General features: G+C 47.4%; 1 protein-coding gene across 1 annotated transcript; it reads right to left on the minus strand.

Annotated features, from left to right (window-relative positions):
* Window positions 1-3,258: 3,258 nt before the first annotated feature.
* LOC133896701 (AAA-ATPase At4g25835-like) lies at window positions 3,259-5,463 on the minus strand. The gene has a single exon (XM_062337293.1). The coding sequence runs from the start codon at window positions 5,095-5,097 to the stop codon at window positions 3,526-3,528; it is 1,572 nt and encodes a 523-aa protein (XP_062193277.1). The 5' UTR covers window positions 5,098-5,463; the 3' UTR covers window positions 3,259-3,525.
* Between the last annotated feature and the right edge of the window lie 6,981 nt (window positions 5,464-12,444).

Consider the following 12,444-nt stretch of genomic DNA (forward strand, 5'->3'; position numbering starts at 1 on the left):
CCGGAGTTTTAAGAGACCGGTTAACGAGAGAAAAAACTGGGATTTGAATTTGGATCTTAAACGCAAGAGTTAGACAACTCATAGCTGCAATGTTGCACCAGTCGTGTTTTGCACTGATGATAGTCAGCCTCGAGCTACACACGTCACGGATGTATAAGGGTGGCAATCGGTTTGCTCACGTCGTGTTTGATAGGACATACTCGACCTGAAACTCAATTACTTAAACTCGATCCGACCCTGAAATGGTTACTAGGTGCAAAACGACCCTCGCTCCTAGTGGAGACCCGGCAAGACCTGAGCGCCGGAGCAAGAGAGTCGACCAGCCGAGGGCGGTGGTGGCTAGGGAGCAGCATGGGTGGCGTCAGGCGCGAACTAGGCAGTGGAGCTCAGGTGGCGGAGCAGCAGTGTAGCACAGGTAGCACGATAGTGAAAGGCACGGGTTAGGCGGCGGTAGCTGAGAGGAGCAGCATGGGCGCAACGATGGTGGTCGGTCGGATGCAGCAACGGCGGGCGACCGATCAAGGCACAATGATAGCTGGGCGGAGCAGCACGGGCACAATGACGGCGGGCGGTCGGGCAGGGCACAAGGACGACGGGCAGGCAGGACGCAATGACAGCAGTCGACTAGGACGCGACCATGACATGAGGCGACGGCAGGTAGCGCATGCGCAACGACGTCGGGTGAGCTGTCGACGAGTGGGGCATGGCCTTGTGCACGGCTGCATGTGCGCGTGTACTGAACTGTCTAGGTCGTGTGCACGTGGGCAATGGGCTGTCGGGGCCGCTTGTGTTTTAGGCCCATGGGGGTAAACACAGTCTCACTCCTAAATCCGATTCAAATTAGAACCATAATCCGATGGCCTCACAAGACTGTTTTCTCATCCGAACTCAGATTTAAAATCCACAGGAATCGATCCCACGAAGAAAACCATCCTTACGGACGCACGCTGGTAAGTTGCCGGTCCACAATTGGGGTAATCCGATTGTGGCAACATCAGTAGAACAGAACCGCAAAAATCTATGTGGAAAAACAAGCAGCTAGCAACCCCAAGGCCCCATGCAACCGGGTCAGGGACAGGATAAGAGACAAGCACTTGTTTTCGACAGTGCGTGAGTCCTGTCAGCGCAGCACGCAGCGCAAGCTCGCTGTCGCTGCCCGAGGCCACCGCGCCAAGCCGCCTCGACCCTGACCGCATGGAACACCGGCAGGACAGCCACGACCGAGTGGTACCAAGGGCCACGAACGGCTTCTAGAGTGGAAACATTTTGAAGTTTTTAGTTTTTAGAGTTATTTTTAAAATAATTTAGATATTGGAATCTTAAAAAATCAGTTTATTTTGATTCACTTTATTTATAGAGTTTACTTTAAAAATTACTTTTAATCATAAACAATTATTTTTTCCAAAAAATTTAGATTAGTAGGAGCTCTGCCAAATAAGTCTAAGATCGTAGCTAGACCAGTCTTACATAAGAGAAATTCTATTATATGCCATTGAATAAGAACTGGTTCTAAGATTCATCATCGAATAACTCTGGTTTACATATGTGTCATTAAATAGTAAGTTTTTTTTCCCTTATATGTCATCTCCTCCGTTAGTTGTTGTTAATTTTTTTTTGAAAATTCTGAGACTGTCCTTGAATATACGTACACACGAGGAGGATGGTGCCTCCATGGCTATTGTTGAGGCTGCTACACCACTTGCCAAGAGGAGAGGGAAGAGAACTTGTACCAGTATCACCGGATAGTCCATCTATGAGGACTAGACGGAAAAAAAAGACTAGTTGCCTGATTCGTGTGATTTTATTTTGATGTTATTTTGTGAAGTGCACATGTAATGTTATTTTACAAATGTGTAAATAGAAACTCCTGAATATGACTATTTTATTGTCTTTTGATACATATCATTGAGGTATAATCCTATTTGATGCTAAAATGGCTACAACAGAATGTCATAAGTGAATAGGGTAGAATGATCTTTTTACCTAGTCAAACGGAGCAAAGCGGCTAGTCTAACGGTGGAGATGAAATATGAGAAAGAAAACTTATTATCCAATGACATAGAAGTAAATCTGAGTTATTCGATGACGAATCTTAAAACCGGTTCTTATTCTATGCTATAGCATAGTAGATTTTCTCCTTACACATGCCATGCACTGATGCACGCGCCCCGTCCATCTGGCCTGGCACTTGGGGCAAGCGAAAACTTGGCGCCAAGAGCGGGCATGTGCACGCTATTCCGAAAGGCGATCTCATCTGAATTCTCAAGGCACATGAACACAGCCTCTCGAGAAAAGGAAGGCCACATGAGACGAGGCCCGGGCTCCATGGCGCGATCAAAATCTGCGTGCCCCAACCGTTTGGGGGAAAAAAGAAAAACGGCACAAGACAAAGGCGGCAAATACACAACAGAGATTGCTCGTACCGGGGAGCAAATCCACATGCTTCCACTTTTGCCTGCCAGCAATATAATGTGCAATGCAACAGCTCTAGGATTCTGATTGTGCAGGCAGGATCCAAAGAACCACATGCCAATAAGAAAATCGAGCTAAAGAAAAACAGAGGATGTTGCAGAAGAAACATGCCTAGATTCTCATTCCAAGGCACCAGTCGTTGCTCATCATTAGTTTATTTGACTGAAAACCTATCTAGAGCCTAGAGGCACCTCCTAGTTTGCCTCACTCTGCTAGCACTGAAAAATAGAGAAGAAAAATTGCACGCAGACCACAACACCACAAAAACAGCTAGCCGTGCAGGGGAAAAGGCGAACAAGACAGTCGTTTTCTACTCGTCCAATTATGCGAGGAAAGAATTGTGTTATAGAGCCGACTTGTACGAAGGACGACAGCTTCTCCCAACCAAGAATTTCCGGGCGGCGTTGAGCTGGCGAGGACACTTTCTAGGCACGGAGCCTTGGATACGACAGGGGATCCAAAGAACAGAATAAGCGAGTAGTGTCCGGTATCCAAATGCAAGCAAGAAAAGGAACCATAAAGTCTTGATCTCCATGACCCACACAAAACTATGCCGGTCTGCATACACAAAATCTCTTCAGGAAAAAGAAAGTGCAACCTTTCAGAGTTCAGACTATAAACAAAAAGCGAGGTTACAAAGTGCTACTACAACAACCACCGCAAAGGCAGAGCATCAAGGACTAGAATTTGTCGTGCAGAATAAGCAGGTTTGATCTTCTTCCCACAAGGAGTTAGAGGGTGAAAGAGAGCTCGTAACAAATGAACAAGCACAAAAAGCACAAGGAGTTTACTGGTAGCTCATATGATCCCACTAGTGAAATTTAAAATTTCTTTGTTATTACAATAAGGGAAAACCTAACTAGATAGCTAGAGAAAAGACATCTACTACATGCATCGAAAGACAAAAAAAAAGGAAGAAAGAATAATCAAACAAAAAAGAGGTTGTTGAGAAGCTCCTTTCTTGCATGGATTTCACCGGTGAAAATTGGCCAGGAACGTGTCACCGAACAGGAAAATTTTGAACCCTTCGCTTTCCCTCTTCCGTTCGCACGGTCACACCTGTTTCTTGGCCTCTGTCTCCTCGTCCTGTCCGTCTCTGCAGCTCTCGATGCCGGCCTGCTCCTTGCCCTCGTTGGGGCTCTCCAACGCCCTCTTCTCCTCTTCCTCCTCATTGTCGCCGCCGCCCTCCTTGCGCACTACCGCCGTGGTGAAGCCATCCCGCCGCCGCTTCTCGGCTCGCACCTTGAGGGTGTCGAGCAGCTCTTGCATTGCCTCCTTCTTGCCGTTCCTGCGGTTCTTGATCAGCACCTCGCTCACGTCCGCCGGCGTGATCTCCGCGGCGTCGATCCACTCCTCAAGCCCCCGCATGACCGCCGCGCCGTCGTCTGAGTCGCCGAGGAGGTCCAGCTCGTCGCCCTGGAAGCCGAGGTAGTTCTTGAGGAGGATCTTGAGCGCCGGGAACGTGCAGTAGCTCATGAAGATGTGCATGTCCATCCGGCCGGATCGGAGCAGCGCCGGGTCCAGCTTCTCGATGTGGTTGGTGGTGAAAACGAAGATGCGCTCCGCGCCGCAGCACGACCACAGGCCATCGGTGAAGTTGAGCAGGCCGGAGAGCGTGATCGACCGCCCCGTCCCGGCGCCCCCGTCATGTTCGATCGTGCCGTCGATGTTCGGCCGCAGCTTCGGCGCCGGCGGCGTGGCGGCCCGGTTGGTGAGGTCGACGGAGCAGTCGATGTCCTCGATCACGATGATGGACTTGGACGTGGTCTTCATCAGCAGCTTGCGGAGCTCGGCGTTGCTGCCGACCTCGGTGAGCTCGAGGTCGTACACGTCGTAGCCGAGGTAGTTCCCCATGGCGGCGATCATGCTGGACTTGCCTGTCCCCGGCGGGCCGTACAGGAGGTACCCGCGCTTCCAGGCCCGGCCCGTGCGCTCGTAGAACGCGCTCCCGTCGGCGAAGTCGCGAAGGTCGGCCATGATGGCCGCCTTGCGCGCCGGGTCCATGGCGAGCGTTTCGAACGTGCTCGGGTGTTTGAACGGGACGGGGTCCCACGGCAGGCCGCGCGCGTCCATGGCCCCGCCGCGCGCGTTGGTGTAGAGCAGCCGGTCCTGGCTCCGGCGCCGGATGTCCGCGGCCGCGACGAGGATGTGGTCGAGGTACGCCGGGAGCAGCTTGTCCCTGTCCCCGCGGCGGATGCGGAGCGTGAACCGGCGCTTCTCCTCGGGGAGCGGGCGCCACGAGAAGCCCTGCCCCTGGCGCGGCGCCACCACGTGCTCCCACGTGACGGCGGCGTCCCGGAAGGTGTCGACGACGCGGTCGCTGGCGGCGAGCCCGAAGGTGAAGGAGGAGGCGTTGGGCGGGCGCGACAGGCTGAGGCGCGCCCCCGCGGCCGGCGCCGCGGTGCTGCTGAGGTAGAGCTGCACGGCGTCGTAGATTTCGTTGGTGCCCATCCCGTCCATCTCCGTGACGTCGAAGTAGCAATAAGGCGAGAAGGCCCGCGTGACCCTCCCCAGCAGCCGCGCCACCGCCGCCCGCAGCTCCGCCGGGAACACCGCGTGCAGCACCCCCTGCAGGAACGCGAAAGCGCCCATCAGCGACGCCAACGCCGTCCAGTACTCCTTCATCTTCCCCCTCCCTCTCTCCCGGTTCTTGGTTTCTTGGCTTCTTGGAACGCTCGCCCGGTCTTGGAAGCAAATGCGGCAAACAGGAAACAAGGCTGGACCTTGGAGGCTTTCTACAACGGAGGCGACGCATTTATAGGAGACGCAGAAGAAAGGAGCAAGATTTGAGGGTGAATAAAATGAGTGAATGAAATGAAGCGAGGTGTGCTGCTTGGTGACAGTGAGAGAGTAGGCCAGGCCTGCAGGCAAGGTCGCTATCAATGGAGAGATGGTCAGATGAGATCTTGGAGAGAGATGGAGCAACAGCAGGAGGAGGAAATGGAATTATTGACAGGGGAGAAAGGATTAAATGCAGTGGGGATATAGGGATGCAGTGGTGCACAGCATTCACTTAGCACAAGAGAGATCTTCCTCTCAGGGAGGCCTCACTGGGAGGGAGATATGCCACTGTGCAGTGTCATCATAGGTAGGATGCTGCATTGCTGCAGCCAAACTGCCATTGCTTCTGGGTGATGGCGGTACTACTAGTACTTCCCTAGTTCCCTTGGGCTCTGGTAGGAGGCTGACAGCATGGGCTTGGACGTTGGAGGCGTTCGTTCGGGTCAAGATCAACAGAGGATGGAATTTGGATGTGGATTGATAGTTTGAAACGTCCAAGGTACTCCTTTGTCAAGGTGGGGGGGGGGGGGATATTTTATGGAAGCAGAGGAAATAACATATCAGTCAATGAGATAAGAGTTGAAATTTCTTAGCAGCATTGGATGTTTGTATGGAAAAATTAACGGGTAGTTCTCATGCAAAGACTTTTCTGCTAGCTCACAACTAGTCTCATTCTTCTGTTAGCAATGTTTTATGAAACATCTTGTCAAACATATCTTTTTTGGGTTTAGGGATTGACAAGAACATGGTTTAATGGTAAGGCTGTAGAGGTAGGCTAGCCTGACGATGTTAATGAACACTGAGCACTGCAATGAGGCGATGTGGACGCCACTAGCCATGGTAGCGTAGAACTGTAGGTGGTCGGGTCAAAACGAGGAGTGAAATCATTGGGAGTGCCACCGGAGACACAAGAGGAGGGCGGGCGGAGGGGTAAGCTATAACCACACGAAGGTTTTGTCTCAAGGTTAAAAACTTGAGTTCTTCACAGGTGCATGCAGCACTATGATATGATAATCCAAAGACGAAAAAGTGAACTGTACTCAATAAAAATTAGGGAAGCTTATGATTTTTAAAACCATCTTAAAATATTACTGAGGGGTCCACTACGTAAGATAAATGCAAATCTTTTAACGTTGCCACATTTTAGTAAAATGAAGTTATAACCCGCTTTGATCATCGATGATCAAGTAGACCAAAAGCCCAAAGATCGGTGGTTCATATATGGGTATCTATATATTCAATATTTACCTGAGAATTTGATTATGCTTTGTATATTCGTCGTAGACTCATATTAAACTTAGAGTAGTATTCTCCACCATTAATAGAGGCAAACCTTGGAATTTAGCATGGATGTTGCATTGCACTTGTTTTTTTGGACAGGACCCATGCTAAAAACATTGATTTATGAGGCCAGAACTTAATCTGCACATAATTAAGTTTCCTCTGAAATAATAAAAGGCATACGGTTGTTTTTCCAGTCAAAAGGAGGGAGGTCATCACTCGGATACACATGAAGTTCTGTGAAGGCTACAGCTATACTGTTTTAAGACAAATTGTAGCTAGTTTTGATAGAACCATCATCATCTTAGTGATCTTCCAAAAAAAATTTCCGGTTCACGTCACCTAAAATGTACACTTAGCAGATCTCGCGTAAGCATTATATACAAAGTACCTGCCATTCAACTTATTATCTGTAATTTTAACAACTTCGGTTGCTCAATACTAATCCTTTTGCTCCAAATACCCTTATCGAGAAAAAAAGAAGATGAAGACTTTTTGACGCCTGGGGTATTCATTTCAATGGTTCCTTGTTGATCTTCGTACACAACAGACAACAATTGAAATATAGGAAAACTGAAGCAAACATTTCACCACCATGTCCAAATTTGACGCGCACTGTGCCACGGCATTGGCAAGAAATAGCAATGCCACAACAGCATGTCACCATCCAAGCACTGCATGGTGTTTGGAGTCAAAGATGCTCGACGACAAAGATGATTTGGACAAAGATCGCAACGAGTCACTGGTGCTTGGGCATGAAAGATTCTTCTTGCCCTTTTTGATATGGTCTAAACTATTACCTTTTTTTTGCGACGAGTTCTAGACTATTACCTGACGTATTCCAGCTCATGAACGTACCATACTTCCACTATACAGTACTGCCAGAACTAGATAAAGGGGATCGAGCTACTGACAGGAGTTCCAAAAGCGAAAACAGATCAAGGCAACCAAGATAATGTCAAATTTTGGGTAAAGATTGCATGGCTCTTGTGCTGCAAAGATCGATATGGCTCCTTCCTGTTGACGGTCGCAAATTTGCCATGGCGTAAGACTGTTCACCTAACGTGTAATGCTAGATTTCAGGAAGATTTTGGGTCACATTCGTCTACTTCTGTTACAATCGCACGGGGATACCGATACCAGCAAAGTACAATGATCAGTACAAATCAAGCACGAAAAAGAATGCAAGGATCAACATGGTCCCGGAATTATTTTGGTGCGTACATTGTGGTTGCCACGTCCTGTTATGCCTTTACACTCATTTGGGGACACTGATTTCTGCAAATTTTGATTAAGTACGCGCAAAATTCCATTTCCAGAAAGACCTTAGTCCCTAAAAACGCACTACGTTTGAAAGCGAACAAGTGTCTTGTTCTGCTAGATTGTTTTAGCTAGTTTTCTCTGTGAAGTGAATTCAGGCTTCAACCTTTTTGAGGAACACGATGTAAGCACGATGCCGACCTGAACTTTCATCAAAGGACGGATGTGTTTACATTCAGGCTTCATCTTATAATTACGAGATTACTATAACTTTCCTGGATGATTTCTCACTCGATTTTTGCATTCTCCCTCTCTACCCCGCTTCGGTGAGCTCCGGCTGCCTTCTTCACCTTCGGCGTGCAGCTAGGGTTAGGGTTTCGGGATTTTGGGGTTGAGGCTCCGGTGAAGGCAAGCGGCGGCCAAGGGTTAGGGTTCCGAGGTTGTCGGGGTCAGGTGTTGCTATCGGACTTGGAAAGGGGACTGGGGGAGGTAGGTAGACATGGCGGAGGAGGCGGGCGCAGGGGCGGGGCGGCGAGGTAGCAGTGACACCGTCGGCTGTGGGCTGCGGAGGAGTTCTGGTGGACCAGCGCCAGGGAAAGGGCGTCAAGCTACGCTTGGTTAGCGCGGTAGGGGACGGCGGGAGCAGATCGGTGGCGGGAGCCGCCAAGATGGCTGCAGGCGGCGGGAGGCGGGGACCGTTTGGAGGTTGAAGATGATGTCGGACCGTCCGATCACAAGATCCAATGACAGGGAATTCGGGTGAGAAGTAGCCAGGATTCGTCTGGGCAAGAGGTAGACAACGCCTATAATTAACCTGTAAGAGATGGTAATATAAACTGGGTAACAGTGGCATATGCTGGCTTTACCTGTCATGCGTTTTTGCTAGGGAGACTTAGGTCCTACTCCTATATTCGCCGCTAAGTAGCACTGCTACAATGCCTAATGGGGCGAGATAAGTTCGATTTTGTTCTAATCCCCACCGAAGACTACACCCAAAATCCAAAATCCTTTTGAGTCAACAAGAGTACAAGTGGATGGAGAACAAGAAGCCCAAAATTGGGCCTAGTTGAAAGCGCTCATCGCAAGATTATTTGTTCTTACCCCTTGTTCTCTGTTTCAGGTGCTACCAAGTTCTTAGCAAAGAAATGTTAGTTTAGTCAATCGCGGGGAGGTCAGCCGTTGGACATCGTACTAAACACGAACTACTACGCTCCTAGTGCTGGCATGGCAGCACGTACGGTATACTACGGTCAACAAGCAAGTGCAGGCATTAGCAGGTGTTTCAGGCATTCGGCACATTGGATTTCTAGTGCTAGAAAAAAATTGGTTACTCATGAAAGACAAATTACATTCTGCAAATTGGTGAATTGGTGAAAGCTGGACTATAGTATACTCTTGTACTTAAAGGTGTTAATTAAGTTTTGTTAATACTACATCAGTCACCTCATTACTTTAACTCCGGGTAGAGTCACGACTCACGAGGTGCATCATTTGTAGTTGCGGCATTTCACTTCTGAAGCAACTGCGATGTGTGTTGTTGGATGGACAACCTTAGTGATATGTAATATGTTATTCTGTTATGATAATGTTGAACATGGATATTTTCTTTCACCTCCCAGAGCTCCTCTCCGTCTCCTTTTATAGGTGGCCGCTATCTGGGCACGCTGAAATGTCAGTGACGCCAAGTTTTCCCTCCAACAATGCCAACTAATGCCAACTACCAAACTACTGGCCAAAACCGAATAATAACAAAGAGCATCACAGGTCTTTTACTCCTTTGGTTCATGGTCACATATTTTCAAACTGGAAAATTCAGGTTCTTGCCATGGCTTCTTCGGCTTTTATAATTATTTGGTTCACGCCATTTCAGCGTAAAATACCATAATTATTCAAAATACAATAATTCTAGGGTTTGATCATAGTTCCTATTCAAATGGATGCAGCTTCCTTCTCCTTGACCTTTTCGGATGCCTCATGTCCCTTGCCCTTTGCCTTCTTGGATGGTGCAACACTGGAAAATTTATTCAAACAGTTAGCATAACATGCAAGTGGAGCCTTTTTTTCCAAACTGAAACAAACAGGTAACCAATCATACCTAGATACCACAGAAGAATCCTTCTTGGCTCTTGGTCTTTTTGTAGGAGGCGTTCTTGGAGCAGTAGGATTATTGCTTGCTTGGTCAGATGCAGGTCCACGTAGTACATTTGGGGTAGTGATGTCCCAACTAGCCACACCTGTTGTATTTGTGTTTATTCTTAGAGCATGGTTCATCTGATCCCTTGATCTTCTCACTCCTTGGTCTCCCAGGTTGTCTTCTCAATGAAGGTGGCCGTAGGATGAATCCAGAATCTATTGCAAACTATTTGCTCTTGTCTGTCATTGGGTACAGAATGCCTTCATATGCTTTCCTGAACTTCTCTGAGTAAAACTCATGGACATATTGCTCCATTTTGTGTTGTCTGATGGACACTATAAAAGCAATTGCATGAAGGCATGGGATACCAGTAATCAATGTCTCAAATCTAGACTTTTCCTTAGCCTTGAAGAACAACTTCACCAACTGCTTCGATCCCCACTTAACCTCATTTCCTAAGTATTCAGTTAGCTGCTCCATAATGTACTTCATATTGTTCACTACTAGATTGAAGGTCTTACCCTTCTTCCAAACCGGTGGTTCATTATCTGGTTTGCTAAGGAAGGTCGGAATACAAATTGCTATCCGCAACGCGAGGTCAGGATCCAATCTACACAACAAAACCAGTAAAAGCTAAATGTCACCACATTCGTCTCTACCGGATTCATTTGCATATCGAAAGTAAAGCATTCAGATGGAGGGAAATGTGGCGGAAGAGGGAGAAAAATTTGTACCTCGGAGGAACCTAGGTGCGGTCCATTGCTCGATCCATGCCCTCGCGCTCCAGATTTAGTGCTTGCCGATTTGGATTATGGTTTGGTCACCGCCATTCAAGGGTTCTAGAGTTTGGGAGCGACAGGTTGGAGAGGGAGGTCCGAGAGGGAGTGAGATAGATTCGTTCTAGGTTCGGTTGGGGTTAACTTGAGTGAAGGGCATTCTAGGCATTTTTGTGTGCTTGATGGTTAACCGTGGGTGACAACTCATCAAAACAATAACGTTCCATGATAGAATGAGACATCAGTGGCAAGGACCGAACAAGTATTCAGAACTAGTGGCAGAAACCGAATAATTACAAAGGTGAAGGTCGAAATGGTGATTGAAATGATGGCAAAAACCTAAATTTTCGTTTCAAACTTGTGTAACCTTGGTGGTCATTTTTTCATCATACATTTGGCTAGCCTAAGATAACTTGGCACACCTTTTTGAGTCATTGATGAGTAGATCTTACATGGTAGGGAAGGAATCTTACCACAGGTGTGTTTTTTCCAAACCTGTCTACCGTTAGGTGATCATTTTCTTCGTCATACATTTGGCTAGCCTAGGAGAACTTGCCACACTTTTATTAGTCATTGATGAGTGGATCTTATGTGGTAGTGAAGGAATCTTGCCACATGTGTGATTAAGAACCAAACATGCGCCTAACTCAGTTAAACTTACTTAACTTCTTATGTGGCAAAATATGGCAATGTGTGGTTATCAATCAAACATGGCCTCACTATGCTGCATGTGTCACACCCTGATCTCGGGTTCCCCTGTGCCTCATGTATCAGTCCCTGGATCAAATAGCTGATATACACAGAAATTAACAGAATAATACTATATACATACTTTAAATAAAATAATCACCTAAAAAGGGCAAACAAGGTCCCATGGACTAGGATCCACAGCTGACCAGCCAAACAGAAGAGCCTATAGCAGAAGAAGCAAAACATCACAATGCCACATGCAACTTGGGTGCAGACACGACTTTAGACTTCTTAATTTCATCTGGGTCGAGGTTGATCTCCATCTAAAAAATCTAAAAGCTACAAGACTGAGTACAGAAGGTGCTCAATAAGTCCTAATAATACTTCAAGAGGTTGAGTAGATGCATAAGGGAAGTAATCAAGGAATAAGTCGTAAGGCTATAATTTAGGCATAAAGCTAGTTTTACATGCAGTGTGACTTCAGGTGTAACACTTAGTTTAAAATAGTTGATCAAAAGCCAAGTTTGATTGATAAAAGTTGTTGGCCTTGGGGGACAGCTATCCGTTCCCCTGCAGTTCCCACTCTTTTAGCTAGTTGATGCCTAGTCTAACTAGTTTCTATGGCATATAGCTAGCTTTCTCCAAAATACGAGCACACTACCCACTCACACGTCAAAGGGTACACACACCATGATTCTAACCATTGTGAATATGTAACTTCGCATGTCCATGATCGTGGATATGGCTATCCGAATAGATTTACACTCTGTAGATGTTGTACATTATACCCACATGATATGCTCAGCCTCTAATTTGTTGTAAACGGAGGAGCGATTCATATCAAGACCACGTACCCATCCAACATATTGCCGCGATAATCACCCACGGGAATTCAAGGACCAAGGGCCTAAAGCTTCATCCCCATCTAGTAAATGGCTCGAACCCAACCATTCAGTATCACTAGCTAGACTTTGATGTACCGTAAGTCTTTTTCCTAGCTCCCGTTGCACCCCTGCCTCCAAGGTGGGTACCATACTCAGCTAATGGGGA

Source organism: Phragmites australis, chromosome 17, assembly GCF_958298935.1.
Source record: "Phragmites australis chromosome 17, lpPhrAust1.1, whole genome shotgun sequence".
Lineage (NCBI taxonomy): Eukaryota > Viridiplantae > Streptophyta > Magnoliopsida > Poales > Poaceae > Phragmites > Phragmites australis.